Genomic DNA, 25,230 nt, shown 5'->3' on the forward strand with positions numbered 1-25,230 from the left:
GAAGAAATTACTTTACATGTTAAGGTAAATAGCATCAAGACAACTAAGGAAGGATTAAAAAGAGCTTGGGATAACAACACAGAAAAGTTGGTGTTAAACTGACCTATCAAAAGATCTCACATTTTATTTTAAAGCCCCACCTTCTAAAAAATAATTTACATTTATAGTTACTAACTCCACCCATAGTGCCTCGAGTAGCAATGGAATAGAGAATTTCAGTTGGAAGGACCTACAATGATCATCTAGTCCAATTTCCGCTCTATTAATCAAGCTTCATTAAAGATGTATTTATAAATTTAAGGGATAAGAGATGGCACTGAAGCTTCATTTATTGTGCTGCTAAACAGAGAGTCAAGTATTAACTCATTCAGTATTCAAAACATTGAAATGAGTACCATTCTTATTTCTCAAGTATCCTTTAAAAAAAAAAGCTACAAAGGAGAACCTGAAAAAGTTAAACGAGGCAAAGTGAGATGGCAACATTAGAATCAGGGAGAGTCATCTTACTTGAATTAACCAAGCTGTATGAAATCAAAGTTAACAGGCAATGCTCGATTACAGCTATACTTTCTCCAGCCCTTCACATTATCAGCCAATAAAGAGACAAAACCCTTTTTCCACTCATCCAGGGATTATAGAAAAACATGAAAACCTTTCACTTGCTTTTACCATCCGATTAATTTTATGGCTCTTTTATTCAGAATGGAGGATTAGATGATCAAGTTATTCCTCTGGCTTCTTTTTCTGATCAATAGCAATATTTCGTTCAATGCCACAGACTCCTTGTTAAAAAGGAGCACCCAGCTGACATTTCCTCTGCCACCACACTACAAGTGATGAACCAGTGTTAATGTAGGTCACTTCAAACAGCAAAGAACACTAGCTCCCAGCTTTTTCACCTGTGTCAGGGCAATGTGATAGGCACATAGCTTGGATGAATTAAGCTTAGGTTTTTAATTTATGAAAGTACTGTTTATAAAAGTGAAATAAAACCCAAAAATATATTGAGTACGTACACAAAAGGATGGAGGCCAGGAGTCCAGTCCTCTAAACAAACGATTCCTTAGAAAAGACTTCCCTGGGCAAAGAGAAAAAATGGTTAAGACAAAGAAATGCAATATACAAACAATGCCTAAACAGAAAACAGTTAAGCTACCACAGTTTAACAGCTGAACGGAATTTGAAGCATTACTATGCCATTTCTTGACAACATAAAAGTTGCAAGTGACCACAAATTCACTCAACCCCCCCCAAGTAGAACATCTCATTTCACTGAAGCCTCCTTTTGCTTAACGTTCACCCCTGCAAAAACCTCAACTCCTTTTTCACGTTTTCATTGCAGCCTTGCTAATCTCCTTTCCAAAATTTTGATAACCTTTTGCTCAATTTTCTTATTTTAGCAGTTCATTCAGAATATAAGTTGCAGACTTTGCAGAAAAAAAGAAAAAATAACTGTATTTCTTTTACCCGCAACTTTATTTTTTAACTTCTGGTCAAGGTCTTTAGACATGGATCTTCGTTCTTGTTTTTTTTCTGAAGTAGTACAGAGGAAGTTGTAGCAATACCCAAACACTCACTAACGGTTTTAAGAGCCTTATTTACAAGAACAGTAAAGCTCGCAGAGCACGTTCAAACAGAAACTGCATTCAAGTGTAGTAATCAGAAATCTTATCTTTTACAAGCATTAAATTAATTAGAACTTTCACACTATTTTGTATAATCTATATGAAACCGTTCATTAATTTAACATAAAAATTAATAGAAAAATATTTTGTCCATAACAGGATCATCCAGCAAACTGCATGCACTTGCTACTTAAGTAAAAAAAAAATATATATATAAGTATTTAAACTACAATGTAATGGAAGTATTTTAACTACACATCAAAAGCCATACTTAACCACAATTCTGATTGCACAGAAGAGAAAGTACTTACTGAACAGTTTACCAAAAGATTCCCTTTTTGCCTTTTCAGCTTCATATAGGTGTTTCCCATCCTTTATTAAAGCACCTGCCCACTGTGGAAGGGAAAATACCTAGTCAGTTGTTAATTTACACGTTGACACAAAGGTTTGGTCTCAAAGTTTTACTTACTTACCTCCCTGTAGTGTTTTATGAACATTTTTCTCCTCACGACCTCAACAACAGCCAGACAGTACATTTGAGGAACAGTACTGAGCGCCTCTACAACCTTGACCCTTTCCAGGAGCTCTGTTACAAGACGAAGCAGCGCTTGTAGTTTCTCTCCATCCTGGTCAGCATGAAGCATTACAAAACAACACCACCTACAAAAGTAGGTTACACTTTAGAAGATAACAACTTACTCTGCATTTAAAATTTCACAGGGATTAGCAACAAGCCTGGATACACTGAACAACGACACTCGACATTTTAGAGGGGACAACAATAGGCTATCTGGAAGTACCAAGCAATTCAGAATTCAGTAGCTGCCTTGCAGTTCCCTGTTAACTTCTCACAGTCCAATATCCACATCAGTGCTCAAAAAATGAGCGCCTACCATCATTTCAGTTAAGGTATTGGTTTTGACAAGTAACACTCTTAGCATATGTAACCTTAGGAGGAATGATAACGTAACCTTCTCCAGAAGAATTTAAAAAACCTGGTATATCCAGAGCAAAGAGGAGACTATTTTTTGTTTATAAATCTTAAAAATACTTCTTGAAAAGCATTAGCAAGAAATATTAAGGGTAAAAATACTGTCAAACAAATAAGATCAAAACATGGGGAAGTTCACACCATTTACTCACACACTACAAACAGCAGCCCCTGTAACGTACCGCTCACACCTTGTAACCACATCCTCTATCACTTATTGATACAATCAATACATTAACTTCAAGTACAGCCACAAACATAACTAAGGCACAGGACAACTACTGAAAAGCTGATCAACTGGTGTGCCTGAGGGGACACATTACAGAACTTTGCCACCAGAGAAGGCACAAGGTGAAAAATGGTGGAAAAAAGTTGATCTTTTCATTGGGCTAAAAGCAGATGCATAGGCAATAAAGACAGACAAATTCCCATTTCGATTTACCTAGCAGTGACTGACTTTCCAAACACACAAACAGGATCTTTGTTGCTAGTGCACTGCTGATTCTGCTTTACTTCTCCCCGCACCTTGCGCCTGCCTCATCCACACAAACTGCAATCTCTTTTCAAGATTCAAAAAAACCCCAATTAAAAAAACTACTTAATGGATATCCAGCGCGCAAGTCTAACAGGGTCATAACATTGCTTAATTATTAGCTGCTAGCATAACTAAAGCTTTTTCTTCCAAAAATTATTAATTACACTTTTCCTATGTATCTAACACGACAAACTATCTAAAACTTAATAATTAAGTGTAGCGCTGTGAAAAAACTATTTCCCATTGAGCAATATAGACCACTTACTGCCTTCCAAGTTATACGGCAATGATGTAATGACGCCTACATGAAAAATTGCCATTTTTACTGACTGTGACTCGATATAATAATTTTTCATGAACTACAAGTAAATCAAACTACTGGCATGGTTTTTTTCTGCTTTATGTGATCACAAGGTACCAAAGAGCGTTTCACTTATGCTTATTATAATCCTTTGAAAACATCAGTATAATTGCCAGTCAAAGTTTAAGTAAGACACTAACAGCATCTGAGGTTAAGGAGATCAGAGGGGATTGTAGGTTCTTGGATATTGTTTTATTGATACGAAGACCATTTAAACTCTAAAAGTTTCTCTTAAAATAGCATTTTGTTTCACACTTAGAAATAACCATATACAAACTGAAGTGATCCAACTTTTATTTTCTCTCCCATTAAGAAAAACTCTGTGCACTGCCAAAAAGTTTCTTAAGACACACATTCTTTAAACAGTCTTGATGCAAGTGGAAGCAACATAAAGTTGAAGGGTTGTAACTTACTTCAGTCTGACTTGTAGATTATTTGCAAGCTCCTGTTTGGCAGTGGTACATTTCTGTTTAATATCTAACAGTTTTCTGTGATTAGTTAACATAATCATCAGCTGATTTGCATGACTCAAACACAAATCAGGCAGCACAGAAGGATCTTTCAAGTTCTCAGCTCTCTTCTGATTAGCCAAAAATCCCTAGAGGAAAAAAGAGACACGTTTGTTACACAAGCTTTGTGACAATGAGAAAGCATGGAAGTGATCCATCTTCTCTGCAGGAATGCAAGCATTTTAATAAACTTACTGTAACCATTGAAGAGTATAAGAGTGTGTCATCAAGTGCCAAAGTTGCTTTCTTTTCATTCTATAATCCAGTCCAAATAAATCTTACCTGATACTTCCCTCCCACACAGTTACCACCACAACCATATGAGAATTCTACACAACTAACCAACATCAGTGAAAGACCACAAAAGTTAATGCAGCAGAAAAGTAGCTACTAGGACAGTGGGATCAACCATCGTTCTAATTTCTGCAAACAACCCCCTTATTAACTTCTGGCATCCACAAGACTTAACATTAACTTAGAGTACATTCAGTACTACTGTGGGCTAAAGAAATTAATTTTTTTTGCATAAAGAAATTCATACATGAAACTAATTCTTCTTGAGAGACAACACTGCAGCTAGACATCTTATTTGCATGTAGCAGTTGGGCATGGCAAAGAATTACCTGTTGTGGATGGTAAAAGGCACCCCCTAAAAGGGTGAGGGGCAAAACAGGGAAGATGAACTGCCTTCGATAAAACATGGCTGACTACAGGAGGTAACACAGAAGAGACAGGGAAGACAGGGGGCTGCTGGAGTGACAACTGCTGTGCCAGGCCATTGCCGCCTCCATCATGTTCAAGAGGTGAGATAAAACACCGCTGGAAACAGTGTCTTTCTTTAGGCAAGAAAATACCACCACAAAACACCACAGTTTTGATTTTGTCCACATTCATGCCACATCTCCAACATGTCACTTGAACATCACAGTGGTCACTAAGTTCCCAGATCCACAATCTTGTTTATTACTCATTTCTTAATAAAAATTCAAAAACCAGACAATAGTTTTAAGTGCCTCTTTCCGAAGCTGATGAGAACAGTAAACCATAGAGAGTTACACAAAACCACTGGAAAACGAAACCACTGTCGTTACCGGTTTGATACTGAATGTAAAGCAATCTTGTCATAAGATGCTATAAAACCGATTTGCAAAGCCTGAAATAAATTTATCCCAGTGAGAACAGCACAGAAATCCAAGTAAGTATCCAACCAGTATATTAAGTGTAATAAAAAGGAAGAAGATGCATGCAGAAGATGGAAGAGAATATTGAAGAGTGAACCATTTAGTGAACTCTGAGCAACTTATGTACCAGGTGAGTGAGGACCCTCTGGGAAACAAAAGCAGGTTGCAAACATTTTAACTGTATCTATCACCCAAGCCAAGTGAACAGAAACCAGAGAAAGGTGGGAAGAACTGTTTTGAGATGAAAGAGGAAGACAGCCCCATTAGAAGAACCTGGGTTGTTTTGTCAAGGAAGACAAAGACGTTGAAGAAACATACTGTAATAATCGTTATGGAATTGCTAAGCACCAAAATGAAAGGCAGTACAGGCATGACAGCACATAGATTTGAACCAGACAAGAACCGTTTCAGATCCAAGAATAATGGATGTTTACCAACATTAGGACAATCAGATTCTCTACAGCTTTGCAACAGGAGTAGAGAAGTTAAGCAAATAATTGCTTTTAAATAGCAGATCAGTAAGCTTTTTAAACGAGTCACATGGCATGGAGCCTGAAGTTACACAAAACCGGATGCAGTGAGCTAGAAAATCCCTTCCAGCTTTAGTTTCAGTTCCAACAGGCTATTCATAAATCCAAGTATCTTCTGCCATTTCTGAACCTGTACTTAAAATAAAATTTAAACTAAAATTACCCTAGTATACAAATCAGAAAGAAAAATCTCAGCCTATTAGAAAGAGGCCAGTCAAGAAAAACTGCAGTAAACAGGAAAAAAAAGGGGGCAGAACCCCAATAAACTGTGAAGAAATCCAAGATCCAAATAATCAGTTGTCCTCACAAGTTCTTGCCTTTCTAGCCCTGATCAGATGATAGGATTCATGACATCAGCATCATAGTCAAACTAAGAGTGGTCCTAAAAAAGTGGTATGTCCTTTTCCCCACGACTTTGGGTGAAAGAACAAACCCAGAATTAAGGCTATTTGCCATGCAGGTTTGGTTGGTTGGTTGGTTGGGCTTTTTGGGTTTTTTTACTATGTTTAGCAAAGCTAGTAGAAGAGTAACACTTCCGTGAACCTAACTGATGGAAACACATCTGCATGTAACAAGATGTTTTGGAAAGCTACACTACTAATAGGGAAATTTAAAATAAAATCAAATCAAACACAAGAAAATGTTGGAAAGGATAAGCTATTGAGCAGAATCATATTGAAAGACTGGAGAGGCTCCAAATTTTCTCGAGCATACTCTTATTACATAATGCCACCTACTGACCGCAATTCTACATGCTTATGATACAAATTCCAGCTTCCACAGAGAAAAAACAGGTTTTTTAATTTACCAAAGCAGCCATCCATATTAAATGTTAGGGGCTGGTGATCACTATTCAACTACATAACTCAGCAAGTAATTTTTCATATAAAAGGCTGTTTAATGGTCAGTTAATTGAAAAGGCTGACTGGAAGCAAAAGAACTCTTAGGGAAGGTGCAGGAACAAGCAAAGTAATAAGCAATGAGGCCTTCTAGCAGCAGGTGACTTTGTTCCATGAGATAAGTTTGATTTGAATTTTAATAATGAAGTTGAGGTTGGAATACAAAGTAAGCTCATATTCTGAACAGAATATCAGCTTTTTTTCTGGCCTGGGGAAAATAGGCCTACAGCTTCCAATATAAATCTGCCCATGGGATAACTACTGCGATGTTCCTTATCCTTGTTCTATAAAGCACCTCCACTTCATGAATAGAAACAGTTCACTACTGGAAGGTGTGATGTAAAGGAAAATTGTATGAGTTTTTTTCAGGTAACACCAAATATTAACAGTTATCACACAAACTGTGAGCACTGCCTTTAAAAATACACAAGTCCTCATCCGTATTTTTAAATACAAACCCTTGCACTTCATCATTCTTCTTAGATTTCTACGCAGACTACCATTTGAATGAGTAACATGATACCAACTCTTCTATCTTAAAATCTTTTCTTTCCAAACGGTATCCAAACAACTGCTAAAACTGGTATGAAAATACTTCCTAAGGCTCAAACATAAAGTCAAGAAGTAAAAGCATCTGGTAGTAATTTAACCACTTGTTTAACCACAAACATTTAATTAATTGAATTCAAAAAAAACCCAACAAAACACCCAAAGACACCATCACATTCTCTCTGTTCCCAAAAACCCCTACCTCATAAGAATAGACAATTTATAAAAAGAAAAGGCAAAGATGGGGATTTGAAAGTTAAAGTCTCTGACAAGTCTTCAAAAGGTACAAATTCTAAATTTACAGTAGCATTTAAACAAGGTGACAAAGTATCTTTCCTACTGACTTTTAAGTATCTCACTCAAAAGTAGGATTGGTAAACTTGAAGCAGGTTCTTCATCCAAAGTGAAGAGGGAAAACAGCTAAAACCACCCCTCACAGCATTGGGCAACCAAGTACAGGAACAGAAGAGTAGCTTTTGCATCACACTCAACTCCCTTGGATTTAGCACTGTCCTACAATATAAACACTGCAAGACTGAGATTTAGCACAAGCTTACTTCTAAACTTACTCACTGACATTATCTGAAGACAGGCTCCACTTTTAAACAATGCTGCCAGAAGTACTGGTAGCACCCACCTTTACCAACCAGCCAGAAGGTGCACTAAGAAGCTTGGGTCCTACACGACTGTCAGCCCAGTTCTCTCCTCCTCGGAAGGGGGCTCTAGCTACCCCAAGGTAAGGAGGTAACATTGTTCTCTTACTCCTGCTAATAATATACCAACGTGCAAGCAGAAATAAGAAACTCATGCCCTTCTCCACAGTCCCAGCTCTGATGTAATGGTGAAAATCTCAACATCAGATAACGACCACATACAGATTTTAATACACTTTCAGTTACAAACAAGGCATTAAAGGACAATCCTAGGTATGAAGTTAACTGAAGCTCTTCACAGAAACTGTATGTAATAAAGAAGCTCTAATATGGCACTGCAATGCTGTTTTTAAAAAATAGGAACTATATATTTTACATTTAAAATAGTCTAAGTTTCTTTCCCTTTTATCATTAAAAACATAATTTTCAAATAAGCCTTAAAATAAATATCTACGAAGTTTACAGCTGTTAGATATCTTCATTAGGTCTTATTTTTATGAGCGGCTTTCTACATGAACGTGCAAAATATTACACTAATACGCACAACCTCTTTGTAAACCATTCATTAGATTTAACAAGAGACACCTTGACACAACAAGAAACACCTTAAGAGTTATTTTCAAAGTTTTTAAATTTTACCATGTTCTAAGTGGTTCTTACTCATCCAGAAGAAATCTGACTTCTAAAAAGAAAAACTAAACGTATTGTACTCCAGAAACAATACCATATACTGACGTATCTCAGAAGCCAGCAATTTACACTGGTGCTTTTATGAGGATGCTGATTGGCTGAAATATAATTAAATACATTTTTCCAAATTATAACAAAGGGAACGATGACAGAAATACTTTCGCTATGAAAATATACAGCTCAATATGCAGTTGACAAAGTTGCAGTGAACTACAGCTCCGCATACTCCTAGTGCATTAAGTTTAGGATGTTTTAAGACATTTTTATTTTGTAGAGTGACTTTTCCTCCAATATAGATGAAGTGACATAAACATGAGCCTTATATTTAAGTTCTGGTGTTGTCCACCACTCACCGTTGCATTTTCAAGTAGTCTGGCGTTTTAAAAATCAGTATTTAAAGTAGCAGTTGGAATAAGGAGCTAAAAGCACGACCACGAGACGTAAAAACTACTAATATTTAAATGTCAAATTATTATGAATATAGTACCTTTTTGAGCATCTCCAGTGTGATATGTTGAAAACTCTCTTGCATTAAGACACGCAATTGTTTAATTGTAATCTTTAACAACATACACATACCAAAAACATACCATCTCCCAATGTTGCACACACAAAGGTGTATTACCTGAGCAAGTTCTTTCTGTTCATTCACCAGTCTGCTGCAGCTTGCTATCATCTGGTCCAATGCATAGAGCCTATCCTCAAGGCCTTTAATAGCCTTCATGTTCTGATTATCTAGTTTGGCGATAGTTTGGCGACACTCTGCCAGAAAGGGTTGGATGATCCTTGGATCAAGCTAAAAAGTAAGGAAATAAAAAAACGTTTATTAGTGGTTGACAGACTGAAGGTGACGCGAGCTAGCTAAATGAGTTTTTATAACCTTCGTGGGGGGAAGAGGCAGTTTAAAGCTAGTGGACACAGATTATCCTGGAACAGAGTCCACACACCTACAGTCAAAATAAGGCATGAACATGACTCAGGGGAAAATGCAGTAAGGAGGGTGATGAGAAGGAGCTGCAAGACCCATTAGCCTTTTCCCACACTAAATGAATGTTTTAATTGATTCCTTAGACAAGCAGATCAGTTCTAAGCAACTGGAAAACAAGCTATGGAAAAACCATACATTTGTAATACTTTTTGCTAATATTTTTCCTAATAAAAACACATTTAAAAATTATTTCATCATATTCCTTCACAGGACATTCTCCACAAAAAAAAAGCATGAATCTTTCAGAGGTTACCAATGTGGACAGATATTATGGGCAGCTTGTCAAGTTTCACTATAAGAGTAGTGAAATAAATTACAGTATTTATTTCCTTAGGTCTAAAAACAACATAGGTAATTGCAACAGCTTATGTAGGACAGAATTAAGTCTAAACCTGGGATATATGAGTTAGGAACACAGTCAGAGCCATTAAGTGTTAGCAGAATATGAACAAACTTGCCCAAATTTATCCAAAATCGGTATGGTATGCCATCTATTATATGAGAATCTAGTGAAAAGGACACTACCCTGTGAAGTCACTAGCTGTCACAGCAGTGGCTTCTTTTGTCAACATGTAGGGTTTATGCCACTTACAGAGCACTCAAATTAACCTCAAAAAAGGCAGCATTTATATGACTCAATAGTAACATAAATAAAAGTACTATTTTCCCCTCAATCTATTATTTAACCATAGAAAAGCTTTCACACACAGCAATTTTTCATTCTGGAAACACCCCTTCGAGGCATAGAGAGAGGAATCTGAAGAGGAAGAACATTACAAATTAAGGAGCAGCTACAAAGAACAGGTCTTTCGTTCTCTTCAAACAAAAACAAACCCAAAAACAAACCATAAAGAAAAAGAGGTCAAGGAGAAGTACCAAAATCTGGTAGTTAGAACTTTCCAGAATAAGTATTTAATGTTATTATTAATGTGACAAAATACATCAAAGTCCTCTGAAAAGAGTAAAGGCTAATTTTTGGTACATTATGAATGGTCTTACGAATCTTGGTCTCTCTCAAGTGACAAGGTATCTCCAAGAACCAGTAATAAAAGTAGTCTCTGGGATTAAACCAGACTTATTACAGGATCACCTTCATTATCATTTTGTGCAGCATCCTGAGTTACTCCACTGCAGCATCCAGAACAGTTCCTTAACAGACAATACTGAAGAACAATACAGTGGGTGTTTCTTTCTTTTTACCTTCATAAATTAATTGTGTTTTATCTCTTCTTACAAAGAAAGCCTATTCCTCCCATTCCACTCTAATTTATTTCCTCCATCCACTCTTTTTATCCCAGCTTTGACCTAATTGCATCTGTAGCACTCAGCTCTACTTTCACCAGTAGATAATATTGCTCTCCTCATCTTTAAAAGTCTCCTCCTTTTCTAGCCCTTTAAGTGGCTGTGACAGCACTTAACAGAAACACCTGCTTTGCTCCTACTTACCCACTGCTTTTTCTGCAGCCCAGGTTTCCGCAATTAGAGGTGTCGTTTTGCAGAAACACCTAGAGGCTAGGAGAACCAGACACCTAGCAGCACTCTGTGCAACAGTTCTGCCAAGACTACCAGCATCAAAAGTATAAAGCTCATACTCTAATGCTTTACGCTTTCATGAAAGTCTTACCTGAATTCAGAGTTTCAAATCAGAATTGCGATCACAAACCATTTGTATGGTTAGTATTTCCAAGAAGGAAAGGGTATGGGGAGAACGTAGGAAACAATTAAAAAAATTAATGCCATTTTACTGTAGCTTGCTATGTTAAAGTGTCATCTCAAGTAAATATTAAAAGAACAATTGTGTTGCAAGATACATATTTAGTGTTTTCTTTTCCTTTCCAGCTACAGGTCAAATCTGTTTTCAAACTAATTCTAAATCAATGGTAGGCAAAGATTCAATCCTCTGTCTGTGCTGCTACTGAAATAAGAGTAAATTACTGTTTTCCTAAATAAAACCAGGAACCATCAAATTACTTCAAAGCTTTAGGTTTTTTGTGAACCAAAATAGATTGAGATGGCTCAATCAGAATTGTTCTGGTCATGGCCAGAATACTCTAAGGTATTTTCTGTACCTGCCAATTCTGCTTATGCCTAGAAAACAAAAAGAAACTTCATTTTTGCAGGAGCGATCACTTTTTTTTTCCCATACAAAAATCAGCTTAAGTTACAAAACAATTACAGTAGTTGAAATAAAAGATTTCTGACTAGTCTTAGGTAAGGCAAGGACAGGAAATCACACAACTACAAGACAGTCCCTCTAAAACATGATGTCTACAAACTGATCAAAAAACGTAAAGTACTGAACTAAAGTGGTTATTTTTGCTGTTTTGTGTGTTTAGTATCACTGTAATTTATTTAGAAGCAACTCTTTAATATCTGTCTCTTAAAATACTGATTTTTAAGAGACATTACATTTGTTCCCTGTTAATATTATGTAGACAGTGAATTTATTATCTCACAACCAAACTATTGGGTTTTGTTACTCTTGTTTTAAACTACTAGGAAGCACCTTGTAGCATTACTGAACAAACAGGACAGAGGATTGTCTCGGACTTCAGAAATTAGGAAGACTTTCACACAAAAAATTGAATACTGTTTTTACTAAAGAAAAACATCTGTAAAGTCCAATCGTTTTCTTAGCCTTTTCTGTACTACTAAAATTTAGAAAGCTCAGAATTTTAAGCAGCCCTTAATACTAAGCCCAAACCTCCAACCACTTTTAAGACAGAATTGAAAAAAACAATGTACAGAACTGACCAGATCATAATTCTCCCTACAACAGATGGGGCTTAGACATAACTGAGTCTTCCAGCCCTACCTTACAGGGGAAATAAAGTGTCAAAGATAGCAGAAATTGTTTTCTTTGTTCAAGGTATATTGAGTTGCAATAGCATAAAATTATACATTTGCAAACAAGGCTAGACAATGTAAGACGTGTAAGCTACAGTGAAAGCAAAGAAAGAAGGAAACCTCTAGGCAAAGGGATTTTTAAAAGGTTGTAATGCTCACCAGTTAAAACAATCACCTAGAAAGTAAAAAAAGTGAGCAATGTTTATTCTATCAGCAGCAGAAACACAAACTGACACATCAGGCTCTTCTGAGAGCATCTGTATGATCTAATAAAGAATGCATATATATATATATAAATAATGTAAATTTCTCACAATTAACCATATGAATTTGCCCTGTATTTTAATAAAGGCTACAGTATTTTTAACACAAAGAACATTAACTTTGGTCCAGGAAAATCTTTACTTTCATTATAAGCATAATGTCTATGAAAAAGGCAAAGAGAGAAGTCAAGTCACTTTGCTTATACACCTCAAGAAGCTATCGGCTTTCCAACGGGAATGGCTGTTGGAGAAACAAGCACTCATTGTGAAGTTTTCCTAAAGATCAAATTCTTAACACTCAAGAACTCTTAAAAAATGCTTCCCAACCCCCAGCCCTCCAGTCTCTGCTTTGGTTTCCATTCAGAAAGTTATCTGAGAAACAACAACTTACAAGAAGTTGAGTCACTTCAAACGCACCAGCATGCGGAAAATAAGCAGCAAGAGTCAATGCAATCTAATTCAATTTTTAAAAAATTGTTCACTTACCCTGCTCATAGAATCAAAACATTTTCTGACCAGCGATTCAACATCATTAGGTCTATCTTGAACATTTATCCAGTCCAACAAAGACACATTGAAGGAAGGCTGATCATCATCTTTCAGTTCTACTGATGTTTCATTGTCCTGGACAGTAACATTTTGACCAGATTCCTTATCACCTTTTACATTTTCATGATCTGTGCCTTCCAAAGCTGAATGTTCAACTGACTTGCAAAATGAGGCTAACATTGATTTATTGTTCACTTTAGATATATCGGAAGAAAGCACCAATTCAGCAGATTTCCCATCCTCAGTTTCTTCGCTTTCTGCCCCTCCACGCTCAGCTGAAGAATCCAGCCTTCCTAGACACTCTCTGTAACTATGTCTCGTTAGGCACTCCAGCAGTGGTATCTTGGCCATGATAGAAACAGCAGAACCCAAGCTTTTTTAAAAAGGGGGGAAAAGAAAACAACATCAGTATCTAGAAGCCAATGTGAAATAAAGACTTAGACACAAACCACCTGTAATATAAAGCACATTTTAGAATCAAAGCAGATTTCAAAATTAATTTGGTAACTACCCTTTCAAAATACTGTGACCAGCATCAACATTATGATAGGACAGCCAAAGTTGTTACAATTTTTGCAGTCTTCCACTACTGAATCTGAACGTTTCTAAACTTCCAAGTAAGCTTATGTTTATAACGCAATGAAAAAAAGGACAGTTTGATAAACTGAGACATGTCCCCCCCCTTTTTTTTTTTTTTTTAAAACAGACAACTGGAACTTTCGTGTTTCCAATCTGCATTGAATACCAATGCTTATTAACAAAAACTGAGTGTCCTCTGTCTGACTACTTCTGAATAGTTTCTATATATTTGGTAAAAGCTGTGAAGTTCAACTTTTTGTAAAGGTAAACCAGATTTATGCTTTATTTCTTTAAGTGTCCAACATCCACTTACGTTCTACTAAGCAAAGCACTCAGAAATACCATAATACTACACTGCCCAGAAAGATGTCAAAGATTTTCCTTGAAGTAATATCCAGAGTTTGCAGGACATAAGTACACAGACACAGACACCCCCCTGCCAAGGTATACATATGCACCCAAAGTTTGTGTTACAACATCATACTTTAACGACAGATCATCATTCTTAGTAGTTGCTCAAGTGTATTAAAAAGTAATTAATTCAAAAGTGCAAATATATATTTAAAAATGTTGATTAATGTCTAAATTTATTATCTAGCTTTGTAGTGCATGTTTGGAAGGACTCCAGCTCTTAAGCAGCAGTTCGTTAAGGAGCATATCTTCCACTAATTCAGTACAGGATTCTGGGTGCTGATGAATACAAGGAAAAAACGCCAGTTAAAAAAATGACCAGTGTAGAACAGAAAGAATGTTCTCATATTCAAATGAACAAATACATGCCTGGTTAATTAGAACTAGGACCAGACAAACGACACTCAAAAAGTAAGTTTAAAATACAGTAACTTTGGAGAAGGAAGCTGAATTTAATGGCAAACCTACTGTGTAAGTTTCAACTTGATATCATCTATGGACTGCAAATAGCTTGAATACACGTTTTCAAACTTGAAAAGTAGCTTTTGGTAAGAGTATGTACAATCTTCCAAGTTGGCCATTATGGCAGCCCAGCCTTGATGCTGAAGATGTTCATCATGTACAAGACCTTCACAAAAGGAGCAAAGTTTCTTGGCAACCTCATACATTTCCTGCAATAATAAAAAAAAAAAAAAAAACAATTCAAACAAAATGCAAATCACTTCAGGTTATTACTGTCTTAACTATTTGAAACATTGAAGTGAAGCTTTTAGAAAACATTAACATAAAATGTTAAATTTAGATGGCTAAAAAGTTGTACACCTTAAAACTACATAAAAAATAATGAAGCTTCCTTTATTCTTAAATTAAAAAATTAATTACGTGACAAAACTATACAGCAAATTTACTGAGAAATATCTTCAAAACAGGTAGGTGAAAGTTGCAGTTCCAAAAAAGCCTTCTAAAATTAAATAAATGCTGCTAATATAAAATATTCAGTGCACACATACATGAATAGTAATGCTTGTACTAATCTGATAGGAGAGCTGGCAAACAAGGTCCATTAAGGAGAAAACTATTGATGAGCCAAGCAGAAGCTCAGAACAAGACAACTGCAGGATCAGCCAGCAGAAACTCAGGTGCATCACATGCAAGAAAAGATGCATGAGAAAAACAGCAGGGCAGAAAATTAATCAAGGTCTTCCACTGATAAATAAACCAGACGCATCACGATGAGCAGCAGTGCAGTGTCCACAAAAACAGACTCTGAAACTTGGTATTTGCAAACGAATGTGGAAGCTTTTCCACTGAAGAACCGGGTGACAGAGGCATTTTACTGACATAAGAAGGTGAGAATTTAATTACGACCCAACTTGGCAGAGTTAAAACATAGACCTACATATGGCAAGTACCATAATCTTACTCAAAGTGCACTAACAGCAATGCCTATTATATTCAATTCAGTTTTAACCAGTAGGAAGAGTAACTATTTTAAGTTTACCAATTTCAGAAAACAGGCTGCCCCCCTCAAAGGGCTTACTACTCAAACACCAAAATGAGAAAGTAAAACAGAAGTCATACAATAAATCCTTCAGCTCAATACTTTATCAATAGCATACTTCACAGAAAATATTCTCCTGAGCATACTTGCATGTTGGGTTTTAATATCTACCTGCCCTCCACCAAAGAAAACTCTTACTACTTTCTGCAGGTTGAGCATACTGTTAAACTAGGAGTGAACACGTAACTTTCCTCTGCTACAGTACTTGTGAGAAAACCCTGAGTGGAGAAACAAGTTACACAAATACAGTGAGAAAGCAGCGTTAAAAACCCGACACATCAGTATACCTCAGAACGCATTTGCTGCTGAACACATGGTTAGCAGCACATATGCACACACACAAAAATTTAGAGCCAAACAACACTCATCTTCCTGAAATAAATCGCAAAACTGCAGAGCATTTTATCCAAACATTTCAGGATTAATATTGACAAAACCTGAAGGTTTTGAACACCCTTCATTTTTTTAAAAAAAGTCCAAGCCTTGTCTCAAGCAGCATGACGAAATTCCACTGTCCTTCAAATCACTGGTATCTAAGCTATCAGATGAACAATGACTATACAAACATACTTAAACATGCAACTCCAAGGAAATCAAGCTATTACAAACTTTTATCACTTTGTAGTAAAGATTGTATTTGCCTTATTGTTTTCCAAACTTTGGTCACTTTCTGCACACATGAGAATAAGGATTTCTAGTTTGAAACGAACGGTTATTTTATTTGCTGTATGAGCTCTTACTTCCTAAGTTAAAATCAACGGGTAACACAACTGGGATGGCATCCAGATAGTGCCGAAATCTGCAAGTCATTTTCTTCAGACTATCTCCAGTTCATCTATACAATTTAAATTCACACAAGCTGACTAATGCGATACTGACAACTTGAACAACTTCTTATTATTTTCTTAAATTCACTTAGCACACAAGTTACTCAAAGGCAAATTCCATGACATAAAAAACCCCCAGAATTACTGCTTCCTCAGTTATCATATTACGAACGAAAAGAAGAGGCTGGTTTGCCCTAAGGTATACTAAAAAATACACCAAAAATATGAACCTGAAAAGGTAACAATGTCCCCACTGTGTTTTGATGTATGTCCTGGGAATGCACACAAGCATTTTACTTCCAGCTCACAAACACTATTCTTTTCCCAAAACCAACCTTCCCCCAAACTACTGGCAATAATTACAGAAGTGAGAGTCTCTGCAGAATCGCATCAGTCTGAAGCCATTGTAAGCCATCTACAAAACCAAAACTGATCATAAAGTCTTTTTAGGCAGTTCCTCAAGTGAGTATCACAGTTTACCAGGGAAAGTAAAGACTGGGCTTCTCCCACCTTCAAACAAAAATGTTTCTTTAAAATGTTTTTTTTAATGGGTATAGAGGCACTCATTAGTTCTATTTTCCTTTGGACAAACTCACCTAGCATGGCACAGCTCAAACATGTAACAAGGAAATGCATACACTAGGCTTGATACGACCAGACTTTACACCCTGAGACATACTCTTAACTGGAGGCCAATGTTTACTTTTTCAGCTAGATCTATTTATTATGTTCGCAGCGTAAGTCAAAAGTTACAAGTTAGTGTTGCCCTATGAAGCTTTATTATACGTCATTCTTGATGTTCCCTTGAGAACCTAGTGTTGTCAATTTAAGATTTTACTTTTAATAAGGTTGTTTCCTCACCAAAACACTTTCAAACACAAAACAGAAGTCACAAGTTACCAAATTTTAGTAGGAAAAAAAAAAAAAAAAGAATCATTACAACTGAGACCACTTGTTACACTATTGATAACCAGCACTGACACTCTGTATCTTGGAATCTAACCTGTGGCAATTTACCCAAATTGAACCAAACCAAAATCTTGCATCTCAGCAGTCTGACCCCTAGAAAAGGGAGAATAAACAACAGTATTTCCCAGAGCAGCAAATTAGTATTTATTTATTTTTTTAGAAACAATGTAACAGAAGGGCATTCTAATACATGTCAGGATCGGTCACATGAGACATGCTCAAAGAAATTATTATATAAAAATAATAACACCCCAATGCCATCTAAGTATTCAACCAGGTATTATCAGACGAGCTGCAGCTCCTTCTTGTATACACAGGAGACGTGGACATTAAAACAAAAAATCCCCTTATAAAAGCAATCATAAATACGATCTTAAGAGACAGAAGATTTCTTCTGAACTATTTAGAGCTCAAACTGAACTAAAATTGTGCTCAAAATTCATTAGCCTGGAAACATAGCTAAGTTTCTTTCAGATAACGTGTTTTCAAAGCTACCTGTAAGCTGCAAGTCAAATTGTACAATTAAACAGAGACGTGACCGTTTCAGGGCACGTGTGTAAGACGTTACAACAACATTCCCTATTATCACCCCTGCAAAGTTATTTTTACATGCATATCCCAAGTGCCAAAGAAATTCTTTCAGGGTTGTGGAGGGCAAGCAGTAGAATTCTGTCTGTGTGGATGAACCAGAATGCAATCAGAGTCCACAGGAACCCAGCACCGCTTTTGATGCTGGTTCCTTAAGCAATATAACAAAACGAGTTCATTACATTCAAATAGTAAAGAATATTACTCTGAATTCAGAGACTCTAAGTAGATGGTTCCAACAAAGTTCAAACCAGATGAAGTAACTATCTGCCCACCTATCAGAAGTGTTTCAGTCTCAGACTATAACTAAGCAGATATCAGTGCAGGGAACAAGAACACTATGTTAAACCATTATCTTATTTTTAATGCTGCATGGAGGGGTCATGAACAAAACACTATTTCCGCCAGTCCTACCACCCTGCTTTCAAAATGTGAGGGTGTGCAGCAACAAAATGAAGTGGTGAAGCTTTTTGCTTCCTTTGGAGTATCTGCGTAGCTTAAAAGTAGTTAAGAAATTAAAGACTACACAGATAATTCTCTTTTATCATCCCATCACTACTGAAATACATCTTCAAGTGATTTGGCTCGTTCTTCCTACCATTGCATAGCCAATGTTTCTCAGGAGACCTCCCTCAGGCTACTTTAGAAGGATCAAGACAGATCTATTTCACATAACCGGTATGTCTGTATGCAGAAAAGCATTGAACAGCTCTTTAGACTTTATTCATTTAGCAGAAACTGAACTATGTCAGGCATATAAATAAAGGCCTGCAACCCAACATATGTTTTAACACTTCTCAGTAAAGTCGCCAGCTCCAGCACAGAAAATGAAGCCTGCCTAACAACAGGCTTGCTTTTGTCACGGATTTTTCACAGATCCACTCAAGGGTAATTGACAGGCACCCAATGGTTCACAGAGCATAAAAATTAACTCCAGTTGCCTTGTGCAGCTACGTCCATCTTACTCAGCTATACCAGCAGACCAAGAACACCGACAGCTTCACCGTACCGCTGGAATGTGGACCTCAAGAAGCACCACTACCAGTACAAGACTAGATAAACCCAGGCTAATCTCAACTTGCTGATATGTTGAAGAGCAAATAAAGGCATCTCCACTTCCTAATTTGTCAAGAAATTCATAAGCCCACCAGAAGGATTTTTATCTTTGGCTGGGTGCTTTACCAGAATTTTTACTTGAATCATTTCCTTCAATCATCGTAACTTAAACTTAGGTGACTCTTCCGATTATAATTACTTCTGTTCAGTATTTTTCAACCAAAATCAGTAGAAGCAACAAAGTATGTTTTAGATAAAACAAGAATGAACTGGTGAAGTGCTTCCCATCAACTTCAAGTCTCTGCATCCTACTGTTGTAGTTCTGCTCATCCAAATGAAAAAAATCCAGGGAAGGTCTGTTTCTCTTAAGTGGTCTTTGGACTTACCTCTAAATAACAAAAGTTCTCAGGAAATGCAGGGTTCTTTCCATTCTCTACAACCCTGTGGTAAAAGGAAACAAGTCATCAAAGTCCTCTATTGCCATGTGTCCGAAATCCTGTAAAAAGGACTCCTTATAGGTTTCAGTCACCCTAAAAAAATCAACCTCAGGCCAACAAAAGGGATCCTTGAAAGTGAAATTACACATGTCCATACACTATAACAGCAGATAAATGTTTCCACAAAAGGTAACTGTTATCTTGCTTACCAAAATTAGTAACCAAGACCAAACCAAGACCATTATGTCAATTCATACACCTCCAACTAAAACTTCAGTAGAGCTACTAGATTAACCACTTCCAAGATTTCAGCTTTTAAAACCTGTAACTGGCACAGTTAACTTCACTGTGAGGCAGACTGATATTTCATGGCAATTTTTCTCCTTTCATTAGACAGCTGATTATTCCACCCTCCTTTAATATTGGTCATTTTTGGTGGCTGTGTCCTTTGGACATTTTTCCACACAGTTCATGACATTACATACTCAGAAAGTATTTATTTCATCAGCATAATATAGAATAACTTATTCTGCAAGTCACAGCTTAATGACTTTTTCTTCCATATCGTTTTCACCAGCTTTTCACTGTGACATTAAAAGCAGATTGGAGAAGTGACAGAATTTACTGCCGAAAAAAATACCGAGAAGCTGACATAAGCCACGACAGCCAAGGATTCAACCCATGATACAAGGTAAGTGATAACTTCTCCTAGCTTGATTCAAAGCCACCCAAGCCTTCTTCTCCTGGTGAATTTTCTAAAGCTTGATTTAACAGTTCTGGTTAAAGGCCAACCAAACCAAATGCTGTACCTTTTGGTATACTTTAGGGTAGATCTTTCGGTATCTTTTAGTAAACTAAAACCTACTCCATTTTAACCCTAGCCAGCTCAAGGACTTTAAAAGATTATTAGACTGATCACTAATCTGAGTTACAAAGAAGTCTGGACTTCTGTGGAGGAGCTAGAAGTGAGCCTGGATATCAGAATAGTAATTTAGCAAAAAAGAATGACCAGCATTAATTTAGCTACACAATCATTACAAATGTTACAACATCTTGGAGAACATTAAAATTTTAAAGTAGATCTTTCCCAGAGGGTCTCAAAAGAGCTTTCTAGTAGAAGTGAAAGTATTTCTCTAAATAGTAGATATGCAGCTTTCAGGAAGCATGACTATGCTTCTTGGCTTAAGTATTATGAAGTGCTTGGAACCAAACCAAGAATGAATCTAGGTCCTCTGACTACAGCCACAGTTTTAGGCAACCAAATGAAATGACCACACAGTTTCTCATCCTCATTCCCATTTCTCAAAGAAAAACTGCCGGAATTGACAGTTTGATGATGACAGCAACAACATCACATGAAATGTGAAACATACCCACTAACAAAATGTTCAAGTTCCCAATATGCTTCTACTGGGACAAATAACATGGGAACTTCAGTTAGTTAGATCACTAAAAAAAAAAAAAAAATAAATAATTCTTTCCTAAAGGCTATGCTACCAGAAATTATTTTAAGCACTTAGTGTTAAAAGACCACAAGATCAGATGAGATTCTCACACCGTAGTTTATTGCACAACGTGCTGTGCAGAGAACAGCTTGTCTTCTCCTAAGCTGGTGTGTATGTAACTTTTTGCAAACACACTGTACACCTCATCGTCCACACACTGCGACTCAAGCCCAAAATTGCTGAACTGGAAGAGAGGTGGGAAACCAGGCTAGCTGGAAAAAGGCAAGCTGTAACCCTTTAGGCACAGACATCTCAAAGGTAAGCTTTTAGTCAAAGGGAAATGAGGATACCGAGACATAAAATGAAAATAGGCTTAGAAAGTTGTTTAAACTGAGATTTAGAAGCCAGACAGTAGATGCAAGAAACACTGACCAAAAAGGATCTGATAAAAGAAATTTATAAAATAAAGCCATTGCACCACATATGACAAAACCTATGGCAAGAATTTCAGTTCAATTGGTAAAGGAACAAATTCAGTTCAGTTCAACTGGTAAAGGAACGAATTAAGGGAACAGACACAGCTTCTTTAAAGCTACCTAATCTTTATACTGAGGATTCTACATAATGAGATCTTGGGTAATCAACAGGAACTTAAGAAAATCTGTACAGATGTTAAAATCATGAAAGCAAGAAGAAAGGAAAAACTGAGGTATCTTGATACAATAATCACAATACTGCAAAAAAACAAACAGAATGTATTAAGTTTCCCACAGGAATGATTTGTGGGTAGAGTTATTAAAATCTAAGACTACATAAAAGTTAATGAAATTAGTTTGAAATGGAAAAAAAATAAAATAAAGGCTGCTTTTACATATAACTACACCCTGTACATATATGAACAAAAGGCTGTAAGAATGCCAGGGCCTCCACAAAAGACAACTTTCCTTTATACCTAAATAGTAACTATGGACATCTGAAATAGCATGGGGAAAAAATGCAGAAAGCAAAAGCAGAATTTAAATCCATATTGGTCAGTTTTAGACAGGCGAAATAAGATGGAGAGGAAATAAAGGCATGGATTAATAAAATCTATTGTTAAAGGAGAAACTACAACTACTCATTGTGAAAAAAAAAACCAACCCAAACTTAGAGGCCATATACCAGTGTATACAAAGTATGAATCAAAAAAGTGATTCAGAAATACCTGTCCACCTTTTTGCACAGTACAAATACAGGTAAAGGTAAAAACCCCACCTTTCATACAGTTTTACAGCATAGCTGCCAAGTAGTGTACAGTTCCAAGTCACAGATGCCAAAATACTTGATTAAATTCAACAGTTTTCAGGCAGGCTTATAATGAGGGAGAAACAAGACAGAAATAAGTCTTCACACTCTGAACTATTCATAATCTTTCACACAACGAGTTTGCCTATTAGTAAAGTAGACACAGGGCATACGATACAAGACATAACTAAGAGCTCTTGCACAGTAAGTTAGCAGCCATCTTCTGAGCTATTTTTACTATTTCATACGCTGTTTACAATTTCATACCAAGTCTGCTTTTAAAATCATACTGTATATCCTCTGGGCAGAATAGATACCAAATTAAATAGAAACTGGTAGCTATCAAGTATTTTCCCCTACTTTTACATAGTTATAGATCGCTGTTTCTTATCGTTGACAAGAACAGGTAAGACTTTCTACCACGAACAAAGATTTAGGTTGCAACTCTTATCTTCCCGATACAAAACATTTTTATCATGTATAGTAGTAATTATTATTTAAATTTAATTAATTACATTACCCTAAATAATTACAACAGGCAAAAAGTCCCCATCAGGTACTGCCACTCTGTTTTTCTGGTAAAGCAGGTTACTGCCTCTCTCAAATTAATAAAAAGACAAAGCTTGGATCAGTACAAGGCATTTTTCATGCCCATTTTGCAGGAAGTCTCTCAGTGTGGCTTTGGACGCAATCAATCTCACAAGCACAGAGGTTCAGAGCCTTTCCCCAGATCTTAATCAATTTTGAGAAGGATTAATATCCCATGTTCCTTCTTCCTCCCAGCCAAGAGGCTTACAGTGAACCTTGAAGAAGATTAATGTTCTAACCACATTCCCAGTCCTCCCTCAGTTCCTTCTGAATTACTGCTCGATATGCTTCAAACAGGCATCATGAAAAACTGCTTTAGTACAATACTGCAATACTCTACACAGTCTTCACACCTTGGTACACCTAAAGTCATGATAGCCTATTTACTAACCTTCCACCATACACGATGGTTTTGCCATGCCCCTGACCTCCCAGAGAAGTACCCAACGCATTTTCACAGCCTAACACAGAGCCTATGGTTTTGGAAGATTTAAAATGCTGGATAAAATTAACTGTGGGTATAAACGTGTATCAGATTTAAGAAGATCACCCATAATAATATTAATAGGTGCCATCAAGTATGGAAAGATTTATTTTCTTCTTGCAAAACAGCTCAGGATAACTCTTTGTAGATAAACTTTTCAGTAGCTGGCTAAATATTATAGGACCAGCTGGCCTCTAAAAGCTGTACTCCATGTGAGTATTTCTGAACTGTGGGCTTCCCTTACAGAAGACTCGCCACCAGAATGGGCCAGTAAAGATCTAAATAATTAATTTAAAAGCAGAAACACTGCAATAAACTTGCTTGCTCTGCATATTAATGCATCCTTCAGAATCAAGGGGGAAAGAGAAGGTAGCACTAACGATTCTTTTCAAGTCTACATAGGAGTATTTTTTATAAAACTCACAGAATATTGTCCTGGGTTTGGCTGGGATAGAGTTAGTTTTCACAAGAAGCTGACTGGAACTAACCAAGGGGATCTTCAACACCATATGACATCATGCTCAATATGTAACTGGGGGAGCTGGCTGGAGGGAGGAGGGACCGCTGGAACAGGCTGAGCATTGGGTTCTGGGTGGTGAGCAATTGCATTGTGCAGCGCGCACTCTATACATTGTTTTATTAGTATTACTGTCATTATTACTTCTTCTCTCCTTGTGTTGTCCTATTAAACTGTCCTTATCCCACCCCATGAGGTTTTACTACTTTCTTCTGATTCTCCTCCCCATCCCACCGATGGGTAACAGTGAGGGAACAGCCGCACGGTGCTCAGTTGCCATCTGAGCCTAAACCACAACAGATAAAAAGCTTACTCCAGAGGAATTAAATCTGTTCTATCAGTGTATACTAACTTCACCAGACCAAAACCAAAATCAAGAATCTTCAAGACTGCAAAATCAGGGATGGGATGAAGAAAGATGACAAAATACCAACAATGAGAAATGTGAGACTGGGTACCATCACCTTTCACTTCCATTACCAGAAGTAAAGCACAAACATGAAGACCATAATAATTACTACAGCCCTCCTTTTGTATCACATCAGCATTAAGCATTTAACAGGTATCAGTCTTGCTGACTTTTATAACATCCTCTCGACATCTCACGAAAAATGGTTTTAAAGCACCTTCAGTTTCAGCTGCTAAAACCAGAATCCTCACACTCTTCAAGGAGCACAAGTGAAAACCTCCCACTCCCAGCTGAATTCACATCCATATCCACTCTCTGTGTGACAGTCATATGATTTACAGATCCCTAATAACTCAAGGTCCTATTACTAAGTCAGCAGTAACTGTCAACAGGTGGTAGAGAGGAAGAGTCTACTGGACTCAATCCTTCCTTAGTTCAGGCAGTATGTCAAGGTCAGATTATTCAGGGTAACTTTCCCCCTCCTGACAGGTCATGAGGCCAAGAGGGATAACAAAAAAGCCCTGTACTACGCCCACGGGTTAGCACTTTTCTTTGAATTCAGCTGTACAGTATTAAAAACCAGCTACTTCAAAAGATAAATATTCTTTTGGACTGCATTAAAGTTGTCACTGAAACCAAGAAACTCTATTATCAAGACAACGTGCTAAGAACATGTCTTACTATTCATTCTGTGCTAAGTACACATAACCATTCCCCCCCACTCTCAGACACTGGAAGTTCAAATAATCTTGAGACATGAAAAATACTTAATGCATTTAAATGTAAAATTTGAAAAGGAAAACGAGGGCAGTATTTCCTAAGAAGAAAAGCAATTGGTCCAGCTACTGAAGGCATTGTGTCACTCTTGAACACACAGCTGCTCCTACCGCATGCACACTTGATAC

The 25,230-nt window shown here is 36.9% G+C and overlaps 1 protein-coding gene across 2 annotated transcripts in view; it reads right to left on the bottom strand.

Moving 5' to 3' along the window:
* RB1CC1 (RB1 inducible coiled-coil 1) overlaps window positions 1-25,230 on the bottom strand; it is a 73,859-nt gene that overhangs the window by 30,977 nt on the left and 17,652 nt on the right. For both annotated transcript variants that reach the window (XM_086472489.1, XM_086472488.1), the window contains 7 exons: window positions 14,629-14,831; window positions 13,108-13,543; window positions 9,149-9,319; window positions 3,926-4,110; window positions 2,099-2,285; window positions 1,937-2,018; window positions 1,017-1,078 (listed from right to left, as the gene is read on the bottom strand). In XM_086472489.1, coding sequence (XP_086328615.1) covers window positions 1,017-1,078; window positions 1,937-2,018; window positions 2,099-2,285; window positions 3,926-4,110; window positions 9,149-9,319; window positions 13,108-13,543; window positions 14,629-14,831 — 1,326 coding nt within the window. The remainder of the gene's footprint in view (window positions 1-1,016; window positions 1,079-1,936; window positions 2,019-2,098; window positions 2,286-3,925; window positions 4,111-9,148; window positions 9,320-13,107; window positions 13,544-14,628; window positions 14,832-25,230) is intronic.

The sequence above is a fragment of the Leptosomus discolor genome, chromosome 13 (assembly GCF_034619465.1).
Source record: "Leptosomus discolor isolate bLepDis1 chromosome 13, bLepDis1.hap2, whole genome shotgun sequence".
Taxonomy (NCBI): domain Eukaryota; kingdom Metazoa; phylum Chordata; class Aves; order Leptosomiformes; family Leptosomidae; genus Leptosomus; species Leptosomus discolor.